The 25,205-nt window shown below is 39.2% G+C and overlaps 1 protein-coding gene and 21 non-coding genes across 22 annotated transcripts; 13 read left to right on the top strand and 9 right to left on the bottom strand.

Moving 5' to 3' along the window:
- The first annotated feature begins 3,812 nt into the window (after positions 1–3,812).
- On the top strand, positions 3,813–3,884 carry Trnad-guc (transfer RNA aspartic acid (anticodon GUC)). Its single transcript has one exon. It is a non-coding gene; the product is annotated as a tRNA-Asp (tRNA).
- A 384-nt stretch (positions 3,885–4,268) lies between these two features.
- Trnak-uuu (transfer RNA lysine (anticodon UUU)) lies at positions 4,269–4,341 on the bottom strand. Its single transcript has one exon. It is a non-coding gene; the product is annotated as a tRNA-Lys (tRNA).
- A 778-nt stretch (positions 4,342–5,119) lies between these two features.
- Trnad-guc (transfer RNA aspartic acid (anticodon GUC)) lies at positions 5,120–5,191 on the top strand. The gene has a single exon. It is a non-coding gene; the product is annotated as a tRNA-Asp (tRNA).
- A 445-nt stretch (positions 5,192–5,636) lies between these two features.
- On the top strand, positions 5,637–5,708 carry Trnad-guc (transfer RNA aspartic acid (anticodon GUC)). Its single transcript has one exon. It is a non-coding gene; the product is annotated as a tRNA-Asp (tRNA).
- A 243-nt stretch (positions 5,709–5,951) lies between these two features.
- On the bottom strand, positions 5,952–6,024 carry Trnak-uuu (transfer RNA lysine (anticodon UUU)). Its single transcript has one exon. It is a non-coding gene; the product is annotated as a tRNA-Lys (tRNA).
- A 331-nt stretch (positions 6,025–6,355) lies between these two features.
- Trnak-uuu (transfer RNA lysine (anticodon UUU)) lies at positions 6,356–6,428 on the bottom strand. The gene has a single exon. It is a non-coding gene; the product is annotated as a tRNA-Lys (tRNA).
- Positions 6,429–7,117: 689 nt separating this feature from the next.
- Positions 7,118–7,189, top strand: Trnad-guc (transfer RNA aspartic acid (anticodon GUC)). Its single transcript has one exon. It is a non-coding gene; the product is annotated as a tRNA-Asp (tRNA).
- Positions 7,190–7,660: 471 nt separating this feature from the next.
- Positions 7,661–7,733, bottom strand: Trnak-uuu (transfer RNA lysine (anticodon UUU)). The gene has a single exon. It is a non-coding gene; the product is annotated as a tRNA-Lys (tRNA).
- Positions 7,734–8,032: 299 nt separating this feature from the next.
- Positions 8,033–8,104, top strand: Trnad-guc (transfer RNA aspartic acid (anticodon GUC)). The gene has a single exon. It is a non-coding gene; the product is annotated as a tRNA-Asp (tRNA).
- Positions 8,105–9,040: 936 nt separating this feature from the next.
- Positions 9,041–9,113, bottom strand: Trnak-uuu (transfer RNA lysine (anticodon UUU)). The gene has a single exon. It is a non-coding gene; the product is annotated as a tRNA-Lys (tRNA).
- A 1,981-nt stretch (positions 9,114–11,094) lies between these two features.
- On the top strand, positions 11,095–11,166 carry Trnad-guc (transfer RNA aspartic acid (anticodon GUC)). The gene has a single exon. It is a non-coding gene; the product is annotated as a tRNA-Asp (tRNA).
- A 327-nt stretch (positions 11,167–11,493) lies between these two features.
- Positions 11,494–11,566, bottom strand: Trnak-uuu (transfer RNA lysine (anticodon UUU)). The gene has a single exon. It is a non-coding gene; the product is annotated as a tRNA-Lys (tRNA).
- Positions 11,567–12,260: 694 nt separating this feature from the next.
- On the top strand, positions 12,261–12,332 carry Trnad-guc (transfer RNA aspartic acid (anticodon GUC)). The gene has a single exon. It is a non-coding gene; the product is annotated as a tRNA-Asp (tRNA).
- A 475-nt stretch (positions 12,333–12,807) lies between these two features.
- On the bottom strand, positions 12,808–12,880 carry Trnak-uuu (transfer RNA lysine (anticodon UUU)). Its single transcript has one exon. It is a non-coding gene; the product is annotated as a tRNA-Lys (tRNA).
- A 299-nt stretch (positions 12,881–13,179) lies between these two features.
- Positions 13,180–13,251, top strand: Trnad-guc (transfer RNA aspartic acid (anticodon GUC)). The gene has a single exon. It is a non-coding gene; the product is annotated as a tRNA-Asp (tRNA).
- Positions 13,252–14,711: 1,460 nt separating this feature from the next.
- On the top strand, positions 14,712–14,783 carry Trnad-guc (transfer RNA aspartic acid (anticodon GUC)). The gene has a single exon. It is a non-coding gene; the product is annotated as a tRNA-Asp (tRNA).
- A 1,467-nt stretch (positions 14,784–16,250) lies between these two features.
- On the top strand, positions 16,251–16,322 carry Trnad-guc (transfer RNA aspartic acid (anticodon GUC)). Its single transcript has one exon. It is a non-coding gene; the product is annotated as a tRNA-Asp (tRNA).
- A 426-nt stretch (positions 16,323–16,748) lies between these two features.
- Positions 16,749–16,821, bottom strand: Trnak-uuu (transfer RNA lysine (anticodon UUU)). Its single transcript has one exon. It is a non-coding gene; the product is annotated as a tRNA-Lys (tRNA).
- Positions 16,822–17,290: 469 nt separating this feature from the next.
- On the top strand, positions 17,291–17,362 carry Trnad-guc (transfer RNA aspartic acid (anticodon GUC)). Its single transcript has one exon. It is a non-coding gene; the product is annotated as a tRNA-Asp (tRNA).
- A 949-nt stretch (positions 17,363–18,311) lies between these two features.
- Positions 18,312–18,383, top strand: Trnad-guc (transfer RNA aspartic acid (anticodon GUC)). Its single transcript has one exon. It is a non-coding gene; the product is annotated as a tRNA-Asp (tRNA).
- Positions 18,384–18,868: 485 nt separating this feature from the next.
- On the bottom strand, positions 18,869–18,941 carry Trnak-uuu (transfer RNA lysine (anticodon UUU)). Its single transcript has one exon. It is a non-coding gene; the product is annotated as a tRNA-Lys (tRNA).
- A 940-nt stretch (positions 18,942–19,881) lies between these two features.
- LOC145464099 (vitrin-like) lies at positions 19,882–25,165 on the top strand. The gene is made up of 6 exons (XM_081447912.1): positions 19,882–20,406; positions 21,155–21,178; positions 21,415–21,610; positions 22,092–22,262; positions 23,193–23,392; positions 23,818–25,165. The coding sequence occupies exons 1-6, from the start codon at positions 20,145–20,147 to the stop codon at positions 23,895–23,897; spliced, it is 933 nt and encodes a 310-aa protein (XP_081304038.1). The 5' UTR covers positions 19,882–20,144; the 3' UTR covers positions 23,898–25,165.
- The last annotated feature ends 40 nt before the right edge of the window (positions 25,166–25,205 follow it).

Here is a 25,205-nt window from a genome sequence, read left to right on the forward strand (position 1 = left end):
GTTCGATTAGAAACACTGGATAGAAGCATATTGAGAACTCTTGTGGGGCCCGGCTGTCGATGGAAACCAGAACGTTTACCTCAATGTTTCGCAAATCTGGCGCTACTTTCTTCAATTACATTGTAAATAGTTAGTAGAGATACCCACCTATAAACTTCGTTGCTCCATGGCCCTCCTTCGCCATCTCCTGAAACGTGAAAGTAATGTGAATTTTATTAACGGGATTGTTGAACGCCCCAGTTTTCAACTTGTCTCATAAAGGAAATTCGAGCGAGATTTGTTTCTTTCAGTTCATCTCGCCTTGGTCCCGGAAATTCTTAACATACCCGGGTAATATTGTGATTATTAACGGACTCAATGACTTGCGTTATAGACGGCCTGCCATGGGCCTTTGAGAACAGTGGTATTTTATTTCAAGGGAACAAGCAAAATTGCTCCATCATTTTGAAGGAGCAAGGGTTATCGCCTTTAGTGATGGCAACAGAAACGTTTAATTTACGCATGCAAGAGTTAATTTTTAAGAAGGAACAAGAGAGATCCCGCCGGAACTACCTCAATACCTACCGCAGCAAGCTGTGCTGGGTCCATAATTTCTAAACGACTTCTCAGCGTTTTTTCCGCCGAAGCATTGTCCTCCATTTTGTACAGCAAACATCACAAGACTCATATTAAGTGCTGCGTCAGCGCATTTCATGAGTGCGTTCACGCGGGTCTTGTAATCGGAGTCTTTCAGAAGACGATGTTTTCCTTCCAATAGTCCTATCGCACGATCTGGACCGTCCTTCCAGCAACCGATACTCTTGAAAACTGTGTGATAACGGTAAAGTTATGTGGCGATAAAGGAACTTCTTTACTCTTTTAGTAATAGACCGCCGTCACAAATTAACATAAAAACTGAAGGAACGTCTTTAGTTTGAAAACTGCCTTATAATTTTGCTAAAAAATGTACGCCAAATGAGTCCTGTTTGTTTATGAAATAAGGGCGGACCCAAGAAATTCAAGTTCTTACTCTCGCGTTGCGTGGACAGCCCATGCGACTTTCTGATCTCGCAACTAGCCGAGACGAAATGGCGGGGAATTTGGTGAAAAGTCATTTTGACCTTAGAAAACCAGACCTTTCCCTGTAACCGAAAGCTTAGCTTACTTACGTTTTCCGTTAATTTCAAATGTCTCCGTCCGATTCATTCCAGGCGTGACGGGATAGCTGTTGCAGTGGTATTGACTTGGCTGGCTTATGGGATGTGCCGCAGTGGTGACTTCATTGCCAGTGTCACTGTTACCATTGACTGGGTAAGGATACGGAGAGGGAGCGATAGCGGGAGCGGGAGCGGGATACGGGTAAGAATAGGGATAGTAAGATAAAAACGACGAGGGATTGGGACTGTAATATGCAGACATGTATGACTTCTTGGAATAAGCTTCGGTTGGTTTCTTGAAAGCTCCCAGGGAAGAAATACCAATATCTTGATGACGCTTGTATGATTGATTCTCTACAAAAGAAAATATAGAGTAATTTCACGATACTAAGCTGCTCAATACTCCGTACGCTCTCGTTAGAAACGTTGAAATCGAGCCATTTGGTCTGGGCTCGCGGATTAATTTAAGTGGAACTTTCGATTCCGGTCTCGTTCTCGAACATGACTGATGATCGAGCCTACTACTCTTAAAGAATATTTATATTTATAATTTCTGCGTACACACTAGTTTGTGTTGTTGTTGTTGTATCTGAGCATTGCCTCTGAGTGCTTTCTTTGCAAACTAAATTTGAAATTTTCAATATGGTCACAGGCAAGAGTCGGTTGTTCGATAGAAGGAGCATTTGGCGTTTAAGCCTTTTGCAATATTGAAAACTCTGAAAATAAATGAAAATTGCCCTTTTCTAGCTACTTCTTTACACTTACAAACATGCTAGGCGATAATGCCTACCGGTACGAAAACTAGTCCTCCTTGTCCTTGTAGCTTGATTATCCATACGTCCTACTTCAACCAATGATGCAAGCAATAAACAAAACCACCACATTTTCACAGTCCTTACCTATAATAAGAATGGATATTGAGCGCTGGTCAACACTATCATGATATAAGCCGCTTAAGCAACATAAAGTTACTAATATTCTAGATAGCAAGTGTTCGGAGAAATGTTCTCAAAAATTTTCACTTTGCGATATTTTTCCCGAGGGCGGGGGGGGGGGGGGGGCAGGAAGTGCAGGGGTACGGATATTTAGTTACCGAGAAAAATTTTGCCTTTCAAGCATTTCTGCCGGGTTTCTTGGAACGAAATAGGCATCTCAATGAGGATTTCATACCCACAGTAATAACACAGGATAGGTCATCAAAAGAAAATCAAACTATTTAAACATCGCGATGGGAAGTATACAAAACAAAATGATGAAATTTCAGCGCCATACTTCCTGAATGCGTAATGAGTTGATTTAGTATGGCTTAAAAAGTCCCGCTTCATAGGCAACAGTTTTGTAATAAGTTTAAATTAACTAAAAAATGTATCAAAATTCTTTGCAACGGACTGTTTTCCTTATTGGTATTTCGGAACACTTAGAAATCTAGCCGAGGAAGGTAACTAGATGAGAAAATAACACAACAAAAAATCACGAAAATACATGTGTAAGAGGCATCTCCGCTTTCAGTCAAATCAACATATTGTTCGCTCGTTCGCCGGTGAAAAATGCAAAAAAAAAAAATTATCGAATGCGCAGCACGAAAAGAAACGAAGACAGAGCAATTTATAAAATAAACAATTATAAAGAGGGTGCTGGTTATATACGCAAATAGAACGATAAAAAATGTGACATCTGTCAAATATTGTATTACAGTTTCACAGTTTCACGCACCTGAATTTCTTCCTGATAGTCCTTTCGACCGGCTTATAAACGAGGTCCCAAGTTGAAACACGTAAACTTTAGCCTTTTGTGGTATTTTACTGCCAACATCAGTTCATCAGAAAACTCGTTTTAAACGACAGGTTTCGGTAAACAGTTGTTTGGGGGCGTGGAAAGTACAAGGTCACATTTCAATTTTACTCCTGATTGCCCAATTAAGTTACCTCAACTGGATTTCGACTGAAAAGTTCCGTTAACTCTGAAAAGACCCGCACTTCTACTGACAGCCGTCATTCTTTACCTTATATCCAGACCCTTGAACATGGGTCACGGGAAAGTCTCGGGCTTTCCATCACTAATGCGAGTCAAGGTATATGCTCGACCCACGCGTGCCATCTTATGTATTACTGTATCTATGCACGATGGCAGAAGCATATAACCTTATTCTTCTGCTAATACTTATTAACTACCATAATTTTTTTTTTTCAAAATGGCGTCAATTTCAAATCATTTCGATCTCGTGGTGATTGATTCATGTTACTTGCATTTAACTCAAAAGATGCATGTATTTCGAAGACTAAAAACAAAATATTGCTTGACAGCATTTCTATGTTCGAGTCGAAATGAATATTCGATATTTTTGTGTGGTCAAACAATGCATTTTTACCCATTAGAGTCATCGATTCCTCGGTAGAGTGGTAGTGGTGGGTATCTCCGCCCGTCATGCGGGAGACCAGCTTTCGATTCGCCGGTTGGAAGGAGAGTATTCACTTCTGATCTGTCTTTATTTTATTTACTTTTTTTTACACACACAATATAAAACTAAAACAGCTACGGTATTAATATCGGCATTTTGGGAATTTTGCGATTAGCTGAGCGAGTTGAATTGACCATCAGAAGGTCATTATCTTGGGTAATTTAAGCTAATTTAAAGTTGTTTTTTTTTTTTTTAATATGTACACATCTCTCGCCGCTTCCTCGGTAGTATAGTGGTGAGTATCCCCGCCTGTCACGCGGTAGACCGGGGTTCGATTCCCCGCCGGGGAGAAAGTTTTGTTTTGTTATCCCTCCCTGAAACCTTTCGTTTTTTTTTTTTTTGGTTTTCTGAAAAGCAGTAGAACGAAATATAACGAAGTAGAATTTTAAAATTAGGTTAGTTAACTAATCAGATTAGATAACCAATCATACCTTCATATAGAAGGTATTCCCAACCCTAAGTTGCCCAGCGGAGTCTTCCTTAAGAGTCTGTCTTTCATCCTATTGTTGTGCAATCTCTTATTTGTAATTGATTTTATTGCGAAAGGCAATGACTTGAAAATAATTATTGCTATCTACACATTTTTCCGAAGAGAGGTAGTTGCTACACAGATAGAAAAAGAGCAAAATTAAAACTTATGTTTCAATTGACTCCATTACTACAAAATTATTGCGCGCCCGATATGGGACTTGAGCCCATGACCCTCAGATTAAAAGTCTGATGCTCTACCGACTGAGCTAACCGGGCTCACATAAAATTGTTTTACCAGTTATTAGTTTTAAAAAATAAGCTGTTTCTTCGATGCCTGAACACTAAATTGGCCTCATACAAAGCTGCAGACTTCGCCTGCTCTCAAATGTAAATTGTGCTTTATTCTAATTTAAAGTTGCAGAGATGGATTCCTAATGTAGCTGATTCATAGCAGGTAAACATGTAGAAAAATAAAGAAACAATAACGTTCGTTGTAATTGATGACAAGACAGCAAATACGCAAACGTAAGGCGTGGCGCTGGTGTGAGGCGCATCACCCGAGAGATGGCTCGTGCTCTCCGAACGTGTGTCGCGCTTCGCGCTTTGACCTCCTTTTTCGGGTTGTAAATATCTCTCGTAAAAACTACTGAAGCTACCTTTTCTTCGACACCACATCACTTACTCGCGCTTCGCGCTTTGACGTCCTTTTCTATATTGGCACAGCTTGCTGAATATGAAACTGATATGTGTATGCAACTAAAATATAAATCAAGAGTTAAGGGAAAGTACGTCTAGCACTCGTAGGTTAAAGTATGGTAGGAAGACGATATTTTCTTTTTCTTTTTCTTTTTCTTCTTATTATTACTCTCATTATTACGTACGCGCAGTATTGGAATGAATCTTGTTTCACGCATGGTAACCGACCATAGTTACCCGCGCCTGAACAAATTGAATTGAGCTAGCATCATTGGCGAATGTTTTGTGTCACAGACCAACTTTCAGAAGCCTATTGAAGCAATTTAAATTTAGTGTTAAAACATACACCTTCATCAGTTCCTCGGTAGTATAGTGGTGAGTATCTCCGCCTGTCACGCGGGAGACCGGGGTTCGATTCCCCGCCGGGGAGATAGGAAAGTTTTTTTTTTTTTTTGCACGTGTTGCGCTTCGCGCTTTGTCCTTTTCCGGCTATAATACTGACACACTTTGCTCACTATAAAATATATGTGTAAGCAATTAAAATATAAATCAAGAGTTCAGGGAAAGTACGTCTAGCACTCGTGGGATAAAGTATCGTAAGAGCACGATATTTTCTTTTTCTTTTTCTTTTTCTTTTTCTTTATCTTTATCTTATTACTCTCATTATTATGTACGTGTTGTATGGAAATAAATCTTGTTTTATATAAGCATAGTTACCAACGATAGTTAGCAACGTCTGAGAAAAATGATTTAAACTAGCATTATTGGCGGATGTCTTGTTTATCAGACCCACTTTCGGAAGGCTATTGAAGCAATTTACATTTGTTGAAGCAATTTACATTTGTTGCTAAAGAATGTCCCCTGCATCCATCAGTTCCTCGGTAGTATAGTGGTGAGTATCCCCGCCTGTCACGCGGGAGACCGGGGTTCGATTCCCCGCCGTGGAGAGAGGAAGTTTTTTTTCGGATTATCTCCATAACTAAAATCTTGCTTTTACTCCCCGCCGGGAAAAAAAGAAGAACATTTTCTTTGAATTCGCTATTGTCTCTCTTCTTTTTTTAAATACTGCCGGACTGTTTAAAAGTGAAAAAATACATTTTTATAAACTTGTGTAAAAATAAAATGTGAACCTTGCATGCCTGAACGAAATTTGCAACAATGATAAATGAGCTATTAAAAATATGTAAGCCCGCCCAATATGGGACTTGAACCCATGACCCTCAGATTAAAAGTCTGATGCTCTACCGACTGAGCTAACCGGGCTCGCATAAAAATCTGTTACCAGCAGAAGCATATCACCTAGTTCTAGGTGATATGCTTCTGTTACCAGTTATGACTAGTTTTAACAAATAAGTTCTTCAGTTCGATACCCGAACAGTAAATTGGCCTGATACAATGCTGCAGACTTCGCCTGTTCTCACACGCAAATTCTCCTTTATTTTAATTCAAAGTTGCAGAGAGGGAACTAAGTAACCGTGAATAATGAACACGCAAGTAAAAAAAATTGTGTTGGAATAAAATGTAGACTTTGCACGCCTGAACGAAATTTGTAACAACAATAAATAAGCTATTGAAAAAAAAAAAATTGTGAGCGCGCCCGATATGGGACTTGAACCCATGACCCTCAGATTAAAAGTCTGATGCTCTACCGACTGAGCTAACCGGGCTCACATGTTAAATAATCGGTAAATAACTTTGATAATTAATACTGCACTGAAACAACCTTTTCTTCGATACCAGAACACTTAGTTGATCTGTTATAATACACTAGAAATCTCCAGTTGTTTTACCTGAATTAATAGTACAGTTGCATGAAAGGATTCAGATATCTGATTCATGACAGGTATTCACGTAAAATAACAAACAATATAGCCAATTCCCTCTATGAGATGCGCCTGCAGGGAATCATGGTAGCTGTATTCATCATCTTGGACTGATGTATACAACTACCATGATTCCATGCAGGTGCGTCTCACAGAGAGAATTAATTGGCCATTGTGTTTCCTTAACAGAAATTCCGGGACTGAGAAATGGAAAGTACAAGTGCGATACGAGAACGCGAAACGCAAGTGTGAACTAGTTTGAACTAGTTTGAAATTGAAATTGGTAGTTCTTTTTTTCGGTTGGGAACGGAACAGCGGAAATTTCTTTACCATATTTTAAATATTCCAGTTTCCAGTCTCTTTCAGTTGGTTTGCTGATCTCAGGAAAAAAAAAATACCCTTACCATTAATCAACGGTCATCCCGACCGGTTTATTCTGAAAAATAATAAGCACCCCCCTTGATTCACAGAGCCAGAGGGCCATTGAAGCAATTTGTAATTGATCCTGTAACATTTCTCCCTTGGCCACCAATTCCTCGGTAGTATAGTGGTGAGTATCCCCGCCTGTCACGCGGGAGACCGGGTTTCGATTCCCCGCCGGGGAGTTCGTAATTTTTTTTCTGATTTTCTCTCCTGATCTACATATAAAATGAAACTAAAATCTTGCTTTTACGCCCCGTCGGGCAAAAAAGTAGAACATTTTCTTTCAAGTCATTATTGTCTCTGTTCTTTTCTCAAATACTGCAGGACTGTTTAAAAATACAATAGGCATTGATTATAAGACAAAAATTGCAAAACATTGTGGTATATTTCCTTTTAATTCCTAATCGACTAATGCACTTGTTCGTTCATTCATTCATTCCTTCCTTCCTTCCTTCCTTCCTTCCTTCGTTCATTCGTCCGTCCGTTCGTTCGTTCGTTCATTCATTCGGCCAGCAACTAAGTAACCGTGAATAATGAACACGAAAGTAAAAAAAATACATTTTAAATAATTGTATTGGAATAAAATGTGGACCTTGGACGCCTGAACGAAATTTGTAACAATGATAAATAAGCTATTGAAAAAAATGTAAGCGCGCCCGATATGGGACTTGAACCCATGACCCCCAGATTAAAAGTCTGATGCTCTACCGACTGAGCTAACCGGGCTCACATAAAAATGTTCTACGAGTTTTAACTACTTTAAAAAAAAAATCTTCGATGCCCGAACACTAAATTGGCCTGATACAATGCTTCACACTTCGCCTGTTCTCGCGCTCTGTGCACGTGTGTCGCACTTCTTCGCACTTTTTCTTATTACTCTCATTATTATGTACGTGTAGTACGCGCCTGAACAAATTGAATTGAGCTAGCATTATTGGCGGATGTCTTGTTTCACGGACCACTTTCAAAAAGCTATTGAAGCAATTTACATTTGGTGATAAAGAATGTCCCCTCCATACATCAGTTCCTCGGTAGTATAGTGGTGAGTATCCCCGCCTGTCACGCGGGAGACCGGGGTTCGATTCCCCGCCGGGGAGATAGGGAAGCTTTTTTTGCACGTGTCGCCCTTCGCGCTTTGTCCTTTTCCGACTATAATACTGACACACTTTGCTCACTATAAAACATATGTGTAAGCAATTAAAATATAAATCAAGAGTTAAGGGAAAGTACGTCTAGCACTCGTGGGTTAAAGTATCGTAAGAACACGATATTTTCTTTTTCTTTTTCTTTTTCTTTTTCTTATTCCCCTCATTATTATGTACGTATAGTATGGAAATAAATCTTGTTTCATATAGGCATAGTTACCAACGCCTGTGAAAAATGATTTGAACTAGCATTATTGGCGGATGTCTTGTTTATCAGACCCACTTTCGGAAGGCTATTGAAGCAATTTATTTTTGGTAATAAAAAATGTTCCCTGCAAACATCAATTCCTCGGTAGCATAGTGGAGAGTATCCCCGCCTGTCATGCGGGAGACCGGAGTTCGATTCCCCGCCGGGGAGTTCGTAATTTTTTTTTCTGATTTTCTCTCCTGATCTACATATAAAATGAAACTAAAATCTTCCTTTTACGCCCCGCCGGGAAAAAAAGTAGAACATTTTCTTTGAAGTCGTTATTGTCTCTATTCTTTTTTCAAATACTGCAGGACTGTTTAAAAATACAATAGGCATTGATTATAAGACAAAAATTGCAAAACATTCTGGTATATTTCCTTTTAATTCCTAATCGACTCATGCACTTGTTCGTTCATTCATTCCTTCCTTCCTTCCTTCCTTCCTTCCTTCCTTCCTTCCTTCCTTCCTTCATTCATTCATTCATTCGGCCAGCAACGAAGTGACCGTGAATAATGAACACGAAAGTAAAAAAAAAAATACATTTTTAAATAATTGTATTGGAATAAAATGTGGACCTTGCACGCCTGAACGAAATTTGTAACAATGATAAATAAGCTATTGAAAAAAAAATGTAAGTGCGCCCAATATGGGACTTGAACCCATGACCCTCAGATTAAAAGTCTGATGCTCTACCGACTGAGCTAACCGGGCTCACATAAAATTGTTTTACCAGTTCTTAGTTTTAAAAAATAAGCTGTTTCTTCAATGCCTGAACACTAAATTGGCCTCATACAAAGTTGCAGACTTCGCCTGCTCTCGCGCTCTGCGCACGTGTGTCGCGCTTTGCACTTTCTCCTTTTCCGGCTATACTGACAAAGTTTGCTCACTATAAAATATATGTGTAAGCTATTAAAATATAAATCAAGAGTTAAGGGAAAGTATGTCTAACACTCGTAGGTTGAAGTATCGTAGGAACACGATATCTTCTTTTTCTTTATCTTATTACTATCATTATTATGTACGTATAATATGAGAATAAATCTTCCTTCATATAGGCATAGTTACCAACGATAGTTACCAACGCCTGAGAAAAATGATTTCAACTAGCATTATTGGCGGATGTCTTGTGTCACACACCCACTTTCAGAGGGCTATTGAAACAATTTACATTTGGTGCTAAAGAATGTCCCCTGCATGCATCAGTTCCTCGGTAGTATAGTGGTGAGTATCCCCGCCTGTCACGCTGGAGACCGGAGTTCGATTCCCCGCCGGGGAGATAGGAAAGTTTTTTTCCTGATTTTCTCTCCGGATCTACATACAAAATATAACTAAAATCTTGCTTTTACTCCCCGCCTGCAAAAAAAAGAAGAACATTTTCTTTGATTTCGTTATTGTCTCTGTTCTATTTTTAAATACTGCCGGACTGTTTAAAACTACAACGGGTATTGATCACGTGACAAAAGCTGCAAAATATTTTGGTATACTTCCATTTAATTCCTGATGGACTCATGCATTCGTTCGTTCATTCATTCATTGGGCCAGAAACACAACTCTGAATAATGAATAGGTATAAATAAAAGTAAAAAATACAGTTTTGAAAACTTGTGTTGGAATAAAATGTGGACCTTGCATGCCTGGACAAAATTTGCAACAATGACAAATAAGCCATTAAAAAATATGCAAGCGCGCCCGATATGGGACTTGACTGGGACTTAACTAGTTTTAAAAAATAAGTTCTTCGGTTCAATTCCTGAACAGTAAATTGGCCTGATACAATGCTGCAGACTTCGCCTGTTCTCACAGGTAAATTGTGCTTTGTTTTAATTTAAAATGACGGAGAGGGATTCCTTGTTGTTGTTATGCCTAGTGCCCCTCCTGGGGCATAGGCCACCAACAAGAGTTCTCCAGCTATCTTTGTCCTGGGCTTTCCTTTCTAGCTGATTCCAGGTCAACCCCAATCTCTTGATGTCTGCTTCCAAGTCTCGTCTCCACGAGTTCCTAGGCCGTCCCCTTTTCCTCTTTCCCTGGGGATTCAGAGGGATTCCTAATGTAGCTGATTCATAGCAGGTAAACATGTAGGAAAATAAAGAAACAATAACGTTCGTTGTAATTAATGACAAGACAGCAAATACGCAAACGTAAGGCGGGGCGCTTGTGTCAGGCGCCACGCGCGAGAGATGGTCTCGCGCTCTCCGAACGTGTGTCGCGCTTCGCGTTTTGACCTCCTTTTCGGGCCTGTAAATATCTTAGGTAAAAACTACTGAAACAAACTTTTCTTCAACACCACATCACTTACTCGCGCTCCGCGCACGTGTGTCGCGCTTCGTGCTTTGACGTCCTTTTCTGTATTGACACAGCTTGCTCAATATGAAACTAATATGTGTATGCAACTAAAATATTAATCAAGAGTGAAGGGAAAGTACGTCTAGCACTCGTAGGTTAAAGTATCGTAAGAAGACGATATTTTCTTTTTTCTTTTCCTTTTTCTTCTTCTTATTACTCTCATTATTAGGTACGCACAGTATTGGAATAAATCTTGTTTCACGCATGGTTACCGACGATAGTTGCCCACGCCTGAACAAATTGAATTGAGCTAGCATTATTGGCGGATGTCTTGTTTCACAGACCACTTTCAAAAAGCTATTGAAGCAATTTACATTTGGTGCTAAAGAATGTACCTCCATGCATCAGTTCCTCGGTAGTATAATGGTGAGTATCCCCGCCTGTCACGCGGGAGACCGGGGTTCGATTCCCCGCCGGGGAGATCCTTTTTCTGACCTTCTCTCCTGATCTCTGTTCTTTTTGCAAATACTGTAGCACTGTTTAAAAATACAATGGGTATTGATTATGTAACAAAAATTGAAAAATATTCTGGTATATCTCCCTTTAATTCCTAATCGACTCATACACTTGTTCATTCATTCATTCATTCATTCATTCATTCATTCATTCATTCATTCGGCTAGCAACTAAGAAACCGTGAATAATGAACACGAAAGTAACTTGTGTTGGAATAAAATGTAGACTTTGCATGCCTAAACGAAATTTGCACCCATGATAACTAAGCTATTGAAAAAAAAACTTGTGAGCGCGCCCGATATGGGACTTGAACTCATGACCCTCAGATTAAAAGTTTGATGCTCTACCGACTGAGCTAACCGGGCGCGCATGTTTAATGACCAGTAAATAACTTTGGTAACTAATACCGCATTGAAACAACCTTTTCTTCGATACCAGAACACTTGGTTGATCTGTTACTATGCACCAGAAATCTCCAGTTGTTTTACCTGAATTAATAGTACAGTTGCCTGAAAGGATTCAGATATCTGATTCATGACAGGTATTCACGTAAAATAACAAACAATATGGCCAATTCCCTCTATGAGATGTGCGTGCAGGGAATCATGGTAGTTGTATTCATCATCTTGGACTGATGTATACAACTACCATGATTCCATGCAGGTGCGTCTAACAGAGAGAATTAATTGGCCATTGTGTTTCCTTAACAGAAATTCCGGGACTGAGAAATGGAAAGTACAAGTGCGATACGAGAACGCGAAACGCAAGTGTGAACTAGTCTGAACTAGTTTGAAATTGAAATTGGTAGTTCTTTTTTTCGGTTGGGAACGGAACAGCGGAAATTTCTTTACCATATTTTAAATTTTAAATATTTCAGTTTCCAGTCTCGTTCAGTTGCTTTGCTGATTCAGGAAAAAAATACCCTTACCATTAATCAACGGTCATCCCAACCGGTTTATTCTGAAAAATAATAAGCACCCCCCTTGATTCACTGAGCCAGAGGGCCATTGAAGCAATTTGCAATATATCCTCTAATATATTTCTTCCTTGGCCACCAATTCCTCGGTAGTATAGTGGTGAGTATCCCCGCCTGTCACGCGGGAGACCGGGGTTCGATTCCCCGCTGGGGAGATAGTAATTATTTTTTTCTGATTTTCTCTCCTGATCTACATACAAAACAAAACTAAAATCTTGCTTTTACGTCCCGCCGGGAAAAAAAGTAGAACATTTTCTTTGAACTCGTTATTGTCTCTGTTCTTTTCTCAAATACTGCAGGACTGTTTAAAAATACAATGGCATTGATTATGTGACAAAAATTGCAAAACATTGTGGTATATTTCCTTTTAATTCCTAATCGACTCATGCACTTGTTCGTTTGTTCGTTCGTTCGTTCGTTGGTTCGTTGGTTCGTTGGTTCGTTCGTTTATTCGTCCGTCCTTTCGTTCGTTCATTCATTCGGCCAGCAACTAAGTAACCGTGAATAATGAACACGAAGGTAAAAAAAATATATTTTTAATAATTGTATTGGAATAAAATGTGGACCTTGCATGCCTGAACGAAATTTGCAACAATGATAAATAAGCTATTGAAAAAAAAAATGTAAGTGCGCCCAATATGGGACTTGAACCCATGACCCTCAGATTAAAAGTCTGATGCTCTACCGACTGAGCTAACCGGGCTCACATAAAAATGTTCTACGAGTTTTAACTAGATTTAAAAAAAAATCTTCGATGCCTGAACACTAAATTGGCCTGATACAATGATTCAGACTTCGCCTGTTCTCGTGCTCTGTGCACGTGTGTCGCACTTCTTCGCACTTTTTCTTATTACTCTCATTATTATGTGCGTGTAGTACGCGCCTGAACAAATTGAATTGAGCTAGCATTATTGGCGGATGTCTTGTTTCACAGACTACTTTCAAAAAGCTGTTGAAGCAATTTATATTTGCTGATAAAGAATGTCTCCTACTTACATCAGTTCCTCGGTAGTATAGTGGTGAGTATCCCCGCCTGTCACGCGGGAGACCGGGGTTCGATTCCCCGCCGGGGAGATTGGGAAGTTTTTTTTGCACGTGTCGCGTTTCGCGCTTTGTCCTTTTCCGCCTATAATACTGACACAGTTTGCTCACTATAAAATATATGTGTAAGCTATTAAAATATAAATCAAGAGTTAAGGGAAAGTACGTCTAGCACTCGTGGGTTAAAAGTATCGTAAGAGCACGATATTTTCTTTTTCTTTTTCTTATTACTCTCATTATTATGTACGTATAGTATGGAAATAAATCTTGTTTTATATAGGCATAGTTACCAACGATAGTTAGCAACGCCTGAGAAAAATGATTTGAATTAGCATTCTTGGCGGATGTCTTGTTTATCAGAACCACTTTCGGAAGGCTATTGAAGCAATTTACATTTGGTAATAAAAAATGTTCCCTGCAAACATCAATTCCTCCGTAGTATAGTGGAGAGTATCCCCGTCTGTCGCGCGGGAGACCGGGGTTCGTTTCATGCCAGGGAGATAAGAAATTTTTCTTTCTGACTTTCTCTCCTGGTCTACATACAAAATATAACTAAAATCTTCCTTTTATTCCCCGCCGGCAAAAAAAGAGGAACATTTTCTTTTCCGTTTTTCTTTGAATTTGTCATTGTCTCTGTTCTTTTTTTAAATTGTGCCGGACTGTTTAAAAATACAACGGGTATTGATTATGTGACAAGGTTGCAAAATATTTTGGTACACTTCCATTTAATTGCTGATGGACTCATGCATTCGTTCGTTCATTCATTCATTGGGCCAGCAACACAACCCTAAATACTGAACACGTATAAATAAAAGTAAAAAAAGACATTTTTAAAAACTTGTGTTAGTTGTTCTTCAGTTCGATGCCTGAACAGTAAATTGGCCAGATACGATACTGCAGACTTCGCCTGTTCTCACATGTAAATTGTGCTTTATTTCAATTTAAAGTGGCAGAGAGGGATTCCTAATGTAGCTGATTCATAGCAGGTAAACATGTAGAAAAATAAAAAAAACAATAACGTTCGTTGTAATTAATGACAAGACAGCAAATACGCAAACGTGAGGCGCGGCGCTGGTGTGAGGCGCAACGCCCGAGAGATGGTCTCGCGCTCTCCGAACGTGTGTCGCGCTTCCCGCTTCGCGTTTTGACCTCTTTTTCGGGCCTGTAGAAACCTTTGGTAAAAATTACTGAAACTATCTTTTCTACGACACCACATCACTTACTCGCGCTCCGCGCTTTGACATCCTTTTCTATATTGACACAGCTTGCTCAATATGAAACTGATATGTGTATGCAACTAAAATATAAATCAAGGGTTAAGGGAAAGTACGTCTAGCACTCGTAGGTAAACGTATCGTCAGAAGACGATATTTTCTCTTTCTTCTTCTTTAGCTAGCATCATTGGCGGATGTTTTGTGCCACAGACCCATATTCAGAAGGCTATTGAAGCAGTTTGCCTTTGGTGCTAAAGAATGTCCCACACGTACATCAATTCCTCGGTAGTATAGTGGTGAGTATCCCCGCCTGTCACGCGGGAGACCGGGGTTCGATTCCCCGCCGGGGAGATACGGTGTATCTTTTTCTGATTTCCTTTCCTGATCTATATACAAAATAGCACTAAAATCGTGGTTTTTACTCCTCGACGTGAAAAAAGGGATCATTTTATTTTCCATTTTTCTTTGAATTCGTTATTGTCTCTCTCTCTCTCTCTCTCTCTCTCTCTCTCTCTCTCTCTCTCTCTCTCTCTCTCTCTCTCTCTCTCTCTCTCTCTCTCTCTCTCTCTTTCAACTCTGCATACCTTTAAGGCCAATACAACGGGCATTGATCGTATGACAGAAATTGCAAAATATTCTGATATTTCCAATTAAATCCTGCGTGATTTATTCATTAGTTCGTTCGTTCGTTCATTCATTCATTCATTCATGCAGCAAGCAACAAGACAACAGCTATAGCGAATCTAGCCTAATCTGATGAACACTTACAAAAAAGGGGAAAATATATTCTAAATATTACCAGTATTGGAATGTAGTGTGGACCTTGCATGCCTGAACGAAATTTGCAACCATGATAAATAAGCTATTAAAGTCTGATGCTCTACCGACTGAGCTAACCGGGCTCACATAAAATTGTTCTACCAGTTATTAGTTTTAAAAAATAAGTTCTTTCTTCGATGCCTGAACACGCAATTGGCCCGTCTACAATGCTGCAGACTTCGCCTGTTCTCAAATGTAAATTGTGCTTTATTTTAATTTCAAGTTGCAGAGAGGGATTCATATAGCTGATTTATAGCAGGTAAACATGTAGAAAAATAAAAAAACAATAACGTTCGTTGTAATTAATGACACGAGACAGCAAATACGCAAACGTGGGGCGCGGCGCTGGTGTGAGGCGCAACGCCCGAGAGATGGTCTCGCGCTCCCCGAACGTGTGTCGCGCTTCGCGCTTTGACCTCTTTTTCGGGCCTGTAAAAACCTTTGGTAAAAATTACTGAAGCTACCTTTTCTTCGACACCGCATCACTTACTCGCGCTCCGCGCTTTGACATCCTTTTCTATATTGACACAGCTTGCTCAATATGAAACCGATATGTGTATGCAACTGAAATATAAATCAAGAGTTAAGGGAAAGTACGTCTAGCACTCGTGGGTAAAAGTATCGTAAGAAGACGATATTTTCTTTTTCTTTTTCTTTTTCTTTTTCTTTTTCTTTTTCTTTTTCTTTTTCTTTTTCTTTTTCTTTTTCTTTTTCTTTTTCTTTTTCTTTTTCTTTTTCTTTTTCTTTTTCTTTTTCTTTTTCTTTTTCTTTTTCTTTTTCTTTTTCTTTTTCTTCTTCTTATTACTCTCATTATTACGTACGCACAGTACTAGAATGAATCTTGTTTCACGCATGGTTACCGACCATAGTTACCCGGGCCTGAACAAATTGAATTGAGCTAGCATCATTGGCGGATGTTTTGTGTCACAGAGCCACTTTCAGAAGGCTATTGAAGCAATTTACGTTTGGTGCTAAAGAATTTCCCATACGTACATCATTTCCTCGGTAGTATAGTGGTGAGTATCCCCGCCTGTCACGCGGGAGACCGGGCTTCGATTCCCCGCCGGGGAGATAGGTAATTTTTTTTCTGATTTGCTCTCCTGATCTACATACAAAATAAAACTATAATCTTGCTTTTACTCCCCGCCTGGAAAAAAAGAACATTTTCTTTGAATTCGTTATTGTAACTGTTCTTTTTTTCAAATATTACAGGACTGTTTAAAAATACAATGAGTATTGATTATGTGACAAAAATTGCAAAATATTCTAGTATGGTTCCTTTTAATTCCTATTCGACTCGTACACTTGTTCATTCATTCATTCATTCATTCACTCATTCATTCACTCATTCATTCATTCATTCATTCATTCATTCATTCATTCATTCATTCATTCATTCATAAAAAAGGATTGAGTAGGAATACAATGTGGACCTTACATGCCTGAAGGAAATTTGCAACCATGATAAATAAGCTATTGAAAAAAAAATTGTAGGTGCGCCCAATATGGGACTTGAACCCATGACCCTCAGATTAAAAGTCTGATGCTCTACCGACTGAGCTAACCGGGCTCGCACATGTAATATCCGGTAAATAACTTTGGTAATTACTACTGAACTGAAACAACCTGTTTTTCGATACCAGAACACTTACTTAATCTGTTATTATGCTTTAGAAATCGCCAGTTGTTTTACCTGAATTAATAGTACAGTTGCATAAAAGGATTCAGATATCTGATTCATGACAGGTACTCACGTGGAATAACAAAACAATATGGCCAATTAATTCCCTATATGACATGCGCCGGCATGGAATCATGGTACTTGTATTCATTATCTTGGACTGATATATACAACTACCATGACTCCATGCAGGTGCGTCTCACAGAGAGAATTAATTGGCCATTGTGTTTCCTTAACAGAAATTCCGGGCCTGAGAAATTAAAAGAAAGAGTGCGATACGAAAACGCAAAACGCAAATGTGAACTAGTGTGAACTAGTTTTAAATTGATCCTAAAGAATTTCTTCCTTGGACACCAATTCCTCGGTAGTATAGTGGTGAGTATCCCCGCTTGTCACGCGGGAGACCGGGGTTCGATTCCCCGCCGGGGAGAGAGAAATTTGTTTTCGTCATCTACGAACAACATAGAAATAATATGCTTTTTTATCTCGCTTTAACACGCTGCTGGGGAAAAAGATGGTCATTTTCGTTTCTGTTTTTCTTTGAATTCATTTTTGTTCTGTTCTGTTTTGTTTTGCTTATGTTGGGCTTTTTTTAAAATCCGCATACTGTGAAATACAACGAGTATTGATCACGTGGCGAAAATTGCGAAATATTCTAGTCTATTTTGTGCTTCATCTTTTTAAGCGCAACTCCTGGGCTGAGCGACTCATGCATTCATTTGGTAAAAGAAAACGTAACAATACAATTTAGCCAACAGAGCGAATTGCGAGATGGTCTCGCTCTCTGCGTTTGTGTGTGCTCACACTTCGTGGTTTGCTCCGACTAAACCACCTGTTCTTCAGGCTAACTGAGACACTCCCGATCTCTTATTATTATGAACATGCCGTATGGAAGTAAATCCTGTTTACGCCTGAGAAAATCTAATCCAGCATCAGCGGATGCCTTGGGTTCTTACCACTTAACCAAAAAATCCGAAAACTTTGGTTGAAGGTCAAATGGAACAGTAATATTCCGGGAGATCCGTTCGGAAATTGTAGACTACCTCCAGAGGTAGCCCAGAGGTAGTCCTCTTTTTCCGTTCGGAACGAAACAGCGGAAATTTCGTTACCATATGCTAAATATTCCAGTTTCCAGTCTCTCATCAGTCGAAAGCAATATTAAACGGGAAATCGAATTGCAAAAGGTAAGCACCATCTCGTTTACTTGGTTTGCTGATTTTAGATAAACCCTCACCATTAATCAGCGGTCATCCGAACCGGCTTATTCTCACAAATGGTAAGCGCCCCCTTGATTCACAGAGCCAGTTTCGTTGAGGATATTGAAGTAATTTGAAGCAATTGGAAATTGATTTTAAATTAAGAATTTCTTGGCCATCAATTCCTCGGTAGTATAGTGGTGAGTATCCCCGCCTGTCACGCGGGAGACCGGGGTTCGATTCCCCGCCGGGGAGTGAGGAATTTTGTTTATTTCTTTATCTGCGTACATCATAGAAATAACATAGTTTTTATTCTTGCTTTAACACGCTACTGGGGAAAAAAGATGGTCATTTTCGTTCCGTTTTTCTTTGAATTCTTTTTTGTTCTGTACTTTATTTTCTCTTTTTAAATCTGCATACTGTTTAGAAATACAATCTCGTCCGCAGATCCCTCAGCGGAGGCCAAACACTCGACTCTCTGTAAAAAGTCAAAAACGGAAACTAACAAATACTGGTCCCAGTTTGATTGTGCGCGTGTGTTCAAGGTCACAGCTCTTGGACATCCGTGGAGGGAGTAACCGCTGTGAATACTACTGGCTCATCTCCGATGTTTCTCGTAAGTCTCGATTTCACCCCAAAGGATCTGGGCATGAGCGCCCACTTGAATAATGGACACGTGAAAAAAGCGGAAAATAAGTGTGGACAATGATAAATGAACGTATATAATAAAATTGTTAGTTCGCCCAATATGGGACTTGAACCCATGACCCTCAGATCAAAAGTCTGATGCTCTACCGACTGAGCTAACCGGGCTCACATGAGTAAATGATGTTGAAAGCAGGGAGTGGTCCATTTTAAATCTTCTTTTATTGCTATTAACAGATCATTTCACAGAAATGTATTTCTCTGTTTGCATGAATTCCGCTAAATATATCGCTGTCTTGCAATTGCCAGTATTTTGTTTGTTGTGAAATGAAAAGTACACTACCTGCCTCTTTAGCAGGTCAGTTAACCGGTGGAAAAACTGTTCGGTTGAATAAAATACACTACAGCCAACTGTAGTTGCAGCCCTGGAGGTCAAACTTATTTTTAACAAAAATATAAAGCTAATAACAGTAAACCATGAATGATTTCTGTTCCATTTCAGTAGATATCAGCTGATAACGTAGTTTATTACCTTTACGCGGTTTTTAACGCTTTGTTTCTCTCAGGAGGGGTGGGGTAGAATCGGAAAGAGTAACAACACCAAATGATGGTGGCGTTAAAGACGATAACGTAACTGTTATTAAATTAGTAGCTTATACGTTCATAGTGTCTCTTATACCACGAGCGAGCTTTCTAAATCACTCATTATCAACGTACTTGGCCCAAACCTAAGCTGGTGCTTAACAAGAAAACAACAAACCTGTCTCTTAATCGGCGAAAGCTCTAAAACTCGAGTTGTAGTGTGCGGTGCAAAACCTGTTGGAAGGGAGGAGATAAAATAGCGAGAAATGTTTTCACCATCATGAAAACGCTTTGAGTACCTTGAACAGGAAAATATTTTATCGTAAACTGATATCAAGGAACCCATTAAGTTGTCTACTGATGCTTCTTTTCACAGCAGGAGTTCGAATTATCTGTTGATATTTTTACTACATTACATCACTGAAAGGACCACTTACATAAATCTACTTCAAATCTGATCACGTTTTACAAGACTGTTACTTTGACATGATTACATGTCATTATCTGAACCTGCATATACTTCGCGTTTATTCTAGAAACAATGCTAATTTTCCTAATTCAATAAACTATGTTTATCGTTTTTCAAGCAGGTATATTGCTCTTGGTCAAGTAGCCGTTGGTTAGGAAATATCAACACAGCTTATTTAGACTAGCTGAGACATTTTCCTCCATTAATTCTAAATCCACCAGCGTTTGATCATACGCCGAAAGGTTAAGCGAAAACAGTTTTGTTTCTATCGGCATCAGAGTATTTTAGATTTTGGCATTCAGCACCTTGGGCCTAAAACGATGTTGGTGTTTTGCCATATTATCATCTGGGCTAGAATGGTGACAGAAATTTACGGTTACAATCTTGGAAATGATAAACTGAACGATGAGCTTTGCGAATGTGCTTTGCAGAGCCCGCAGAACTCAAATAGTTCTAATGCTAACTATGAAAAAGATGTTACTTCATATACAAAAAGCCATTCTCAGGATTCAAGGCATATCAAGTACAATTATTTCTTTCATGACACTCAACCTGCAAGGCCTCCTGGGTGCCCTCCGTGCTGTAAGTTCATGCCTCTTTTATCTATTGGATGGCCCAGTTAACTTGCGTTGCAAATTGAATTCAGCCGGTGGTATAGCGTCTGTCACGCAGACTATATCCAATGAGTTTGAGAGATTAAGTGATCACTAGCTTGTTCAGTTTGTCACGTTGGCGTGTTCACTAATAACAAAGACACCAAGGGCCCTCATTACGGTATTTCTTTGTCTGCTTCTAGAGTTAGTAGCAGTGATAAATACCCTGACGTTTTAGCCTCCATCATCATCACCATTGCCGCCATGACCATAACCATCGTCGCAACGTCATTTTCATCGTTATCGTAATCGCCATCATCGCCATCGTCGTCGTTATCATGTTTATCAACCCCACTGGACTCCTAAAAAAAGTCGAAAGAAAAGTCTTATCTAACTGCCCATGCTAACTATTTCACCTGCAGTTGTTTGAAAGGCTAATTTGTTTTAATTAATCACTTGCGTTAATTTTCAGCTTAGATGATAAATAACTTGATCCCTTAAGAATGAACGATCAAATAATAAATCGTTTGCTGACTGACTGACTGACTGACTGACTGACTGACTGACTGACAGACTGACCGACTGACCGACTGACCGACCGACTGACTGACTGACTGACTGACTGATTGTTTGATTGATTGAATAGCTGACATACTAAATTAATTGATTGATTAAAAAATGAATTGATGGCTCTATCACATGTATAATTTGTCTATTTTTCTTTGTTTTGTTTTCAGCCCTACTAAGAAAACCTGGTCCTTGTAAGTTAAATTTCTTTTTTTTTTTTTATTTCGTTAATGAACATCGTACTAACAATTTGCGCTAACTGCAAGTACAAGATGAGCAAATAAAAAAAATGATAAAGATGGCACTTACACAACACTGACAACCGACTCAAAATCGAATTGAGCAAAACTAGTTTGTTCTTGTTAACTGTAACCTCAACTTAATCCGAGGGTCGACGTAACCACGTGGTGTTTTCAAATTATTTTTGTAGTTTGTCATGCTCGTGTTGATCTGGGATTTGTAGTTGAGGCCTCAGCCAGCGTGGAGAAACATGGCAAAGGGAACTTTAGGAGGATTCTTGACTTTGTGGAAATAACCATCAGGAAATTCTCAATTTCGCGTAACAAAGTACGAGTTGGTGTGGTTACTTATGGCGCCAAAACTGACTTGGTGTTTGATTTTGAAAGGTAGGTTCTGATGAGCTTTTTTAACGTTGTCCACTCAATTTGTTGTGTTCCTATCCTTATTTTTCTGTTTTATAGAAGGGATAGGGTGATGTATCCTGCCGTAACCTATAATGTCTAGCAGTTATTTCAAATGTTAGTTCTGTTATAATCTGGTGTAAAATTCAGACGGAATTTCTAAGCTGAGGATTTTATTCAATAATATTGATTAACAATCTGATCTTAACGGCTGATAAACAAAAGCTATTTCTTTAGCTCTTCTGAGCGATCGACGTTGGGCTTAATTACTAGACAGATCCACTGCTAGTCCGTGTCCCTTCATTCTTATTACTCAGCCTCCCCCTGGAAAAAACAACAACAACAACACAGCAACAAACAAAAACATGCAATTTACAAACTGTTCAAAACTATTTGAATTCAGCTGAGAAAACCGGTAAAATCTAGGCTGTACTTATTCATATTTACTTGTTTTTTCCCCTCCCAGTCAGCAAAGTAAATCTTCCATGGTCCGCGCTCTGCGGAAAGCTTCAACACAGAGCTTACCCAGTTCAAATACAGGTTATGCTCTCGGGATGGCTGGATACCGCTTGTTTAACAAGAAATTCAACACGCGAAATGACGTCCCTAAAGTTTTGATAGTTATCACGGATGGAAGGTATATACAAGGAAGTAATTTCAAAAGCGGTGGCCTCATGGTTAGTGCGCTCGTCTCCGGATCGAGCGGTCCGGGTTCGAGTCCTGGCCGGGGACATTGTGTTGTGTTCTTGGGCAAGACACTTTACTCTCACAGTGCCTGTCTCCACCCAGGTATATAAATGGGTACCGGCGAACTTAATGCTGGGGGTAACCCTGCGATGGACTAGCATCTCATCCAGGGGGGAGTAGAAATACTTCTAGTCGCTTCATGCTACAGAAACCGGGATAAGCTCCGGCCTGATGGGCCACTTGGCTCGTATGCAGACTTTACCTTTACCTTTACCAATTTCAAAAGCTATGTATTTGACATTTTATCAGTCACAACAGGCATAGTATGTAATTTGTTTCAATTTGGACACGATTGTTTTAGACAAACACTATAACTGCTTTGACCGTAGCTAAATTTAAAATTAGCGGTGTCTACTGTCCTAATCATGATATCCCGCGATATCAAGTCACTAAACCCTGATATGGCCATTGCTACGTGCGATATCGTAGTCACTTGGCAGAAATTGGGTACGGTAGATACTTAATCTACCTTTTTAGGTGCTCTTCGATTCGTTTGGTCCCGCCATGAGTATTTTGGCTCGACTATGTCTCGCCAAAATAAGAACCATGGCTCGACCAAACTCGCCATAAATACTGCTGAAACTGACCAAAAAAGCTACGTGATTAGGTGCAAATATTAATTTTAATAGCATCTTATACTCCAAATGACAGTTTGATTTGCACTTACAATTGTAAATTCTTCTATTTAATTTGGATAAAAAAAGCTTTATGGCGAGAGATACAGACAAAAAAAATCTGCTTTAACTGTTGATTGGAAGAAATAAAAAGCGTAAGAACGCAAAAATACCATCAAGATCCTAAAGATTTTGCGACGTTTCAGATCAACTGACTGCGTGACTGATCCTGCGCACAAACTCAAACACTGCGGTGTGCGCATATACGGGGTAGGAGTGGGGTATAACTTCGACATCAAACAGCTGGAAAGAATGTCTTCTAGACCGGTCAGCGAAAATGTGTTCATTGGTCCGTTTAATAAGTTGCAGTATATCAGAGATGACCTCGTGAAAAGTGTATGTTATGGTAAGCTGATATCATTTTTTATCATGAGCAAAGTAAACCGTTCTTTTAGACGAGGTATTATATTCTCCTGAGATACGAAAACACATGCTCTTTAATAGTTTTACTCAGTCTTATTTTGCTCCTTTTCTTCTTTAAAGACAGTCCTGCAATTTTATCATGCATTTACGTATATGTTTTACCTATTGGCTCTTTCCTTCTACCATCAGTTGGACATAATTGTCATAATTTTAAGTAGAAAAATTTTCTCAACATTCCGTTTCTTTTGTCCAGTTCCTGACAACTCTGAGATAATTAACCACTCCATTTTTTCTCTGAACGAAATGTTTGGTGACATTCAGCAAGTACCCTATTTCTTATAGAGTAGTTTGCAGCTGTTTGAAACAAGGTTCTGCCTATAACTGTTTTTATCCATTGTTGATTTTCAGGCGTTGGTGGTTTCTTGAAGAAGCCTGGGAATAAACAGTGCCTCTGCAAACATGGAAGTAAAAAACCAAGTAAGTCATGAGATTGTACTTCACGGTCTTTAGTCATTTACCATGTATGTAATAAAGCTTAGCGTAAAAGGACATTCAGCAAAGCCGGGGCAGCTTGCCTAGTAAGGTCTAGTAATTGTCGTGTATATTGCGAGTGGTGTCAGAATGCTCTTGTTAAGGTTGTTTCTGATGAAAATAAATGTTAAAAATAAGAAAACGACGTTGATCAAAATCAAACCCCTCTATTGAGGTCGATCTGGGTCGCGAATTGGACATTTCTCAGTAACTGTTATTAAACGATTGCTCAGGCGATCATATGGAATTAACTACCTTTAAGAACTTACACGAAAAGAAAGGGTATAACCAGTCCTGGAGGGAGTAAGAGAGTTCTTTCTGTTTTCCGGACCTCAATTATTTTAGTTTTTGTTTGATGATCATCACACTTACCGTGTAGCTGCAGTCAGACTAATTACAGTTGTTTTTATTATTTTATTATTCCTTAGTTTGTAATTCTGACACTTCAAGATCCACTGATGAAGAAGTTGAATGTGATCTGTGAGGACACGGGACCAGAAGCTCTTGCTGTTGATAAAGTAATAATAGACCAGATATCGATATATCAATACGGACATGGCTCCGTGGCTTTCAGGACAATTTGGTGGTCTTCTCTTTGTATCGAAGTTCTTTAGGTAATTGAGGGACAACACAAACTTGACTGACAAATTTGAAAGTTTGTCCTGAAAAACTCGGAGCGATGTTATAATTTTGATATATCGAACTTGGCTTATTTAAAGACGCAGAACTACTTGAAACCGTTTAACTCCTTTCCCCTCCCACTCTTCCCATCTTCCATTCGCCTCTCTCCTCCCGCACGCTATCGTAATTGAAAATGCGTTATGTCAACTTGTGCCCGGGTATTGATTTTGCTAATGAAAAGGCTTTTCAATGTTATCTCATTGTGTTTTGAAATAAAACGGTTTTGATAAAAGCGTATCGTGTTCTTTATAACTTTACCCGGCATTTCCTTTCTACGTCGTCCTTTTGCTTTATGTAAAGAGAGATCGAATCCAAGAAGAGTCATCAGTCGTCTGTCCGTCAAGTGGCAGTGAAGACTCTCCCACCCATATATCTTTCGTTAGCTTTCCACTTCAATTGGAAGTGCGAAAGAGAGCGAATTTTCAGTCCAATTTGAACAAGGCTTGGGGTTTCATTAATCAAAGTGTACATTAAAAGCTTAGAGTGATTTGTATTCCTTAATGTTTTGCATGTTTGTTTGGATGATGCGATCAAAAAAAAAAAAAAAAAAAAGGCGCTCCCCTGCCCCCTAGGATATGCGTAGA

This window comes from Orbicella franksi, chromosome 12, assembly GCF_964199315.1.
Source record: "Orbicella franksi chromosome 12, jaOrbFran1.1, whole genome shotgun sequence".
Classification (NCBI taxonomy): Eukaryota; Metazoa; Cnidaria; class Anthozoa; order Scleractinia; family Merulinidae; genus Orbicella; species Orbicella franksi.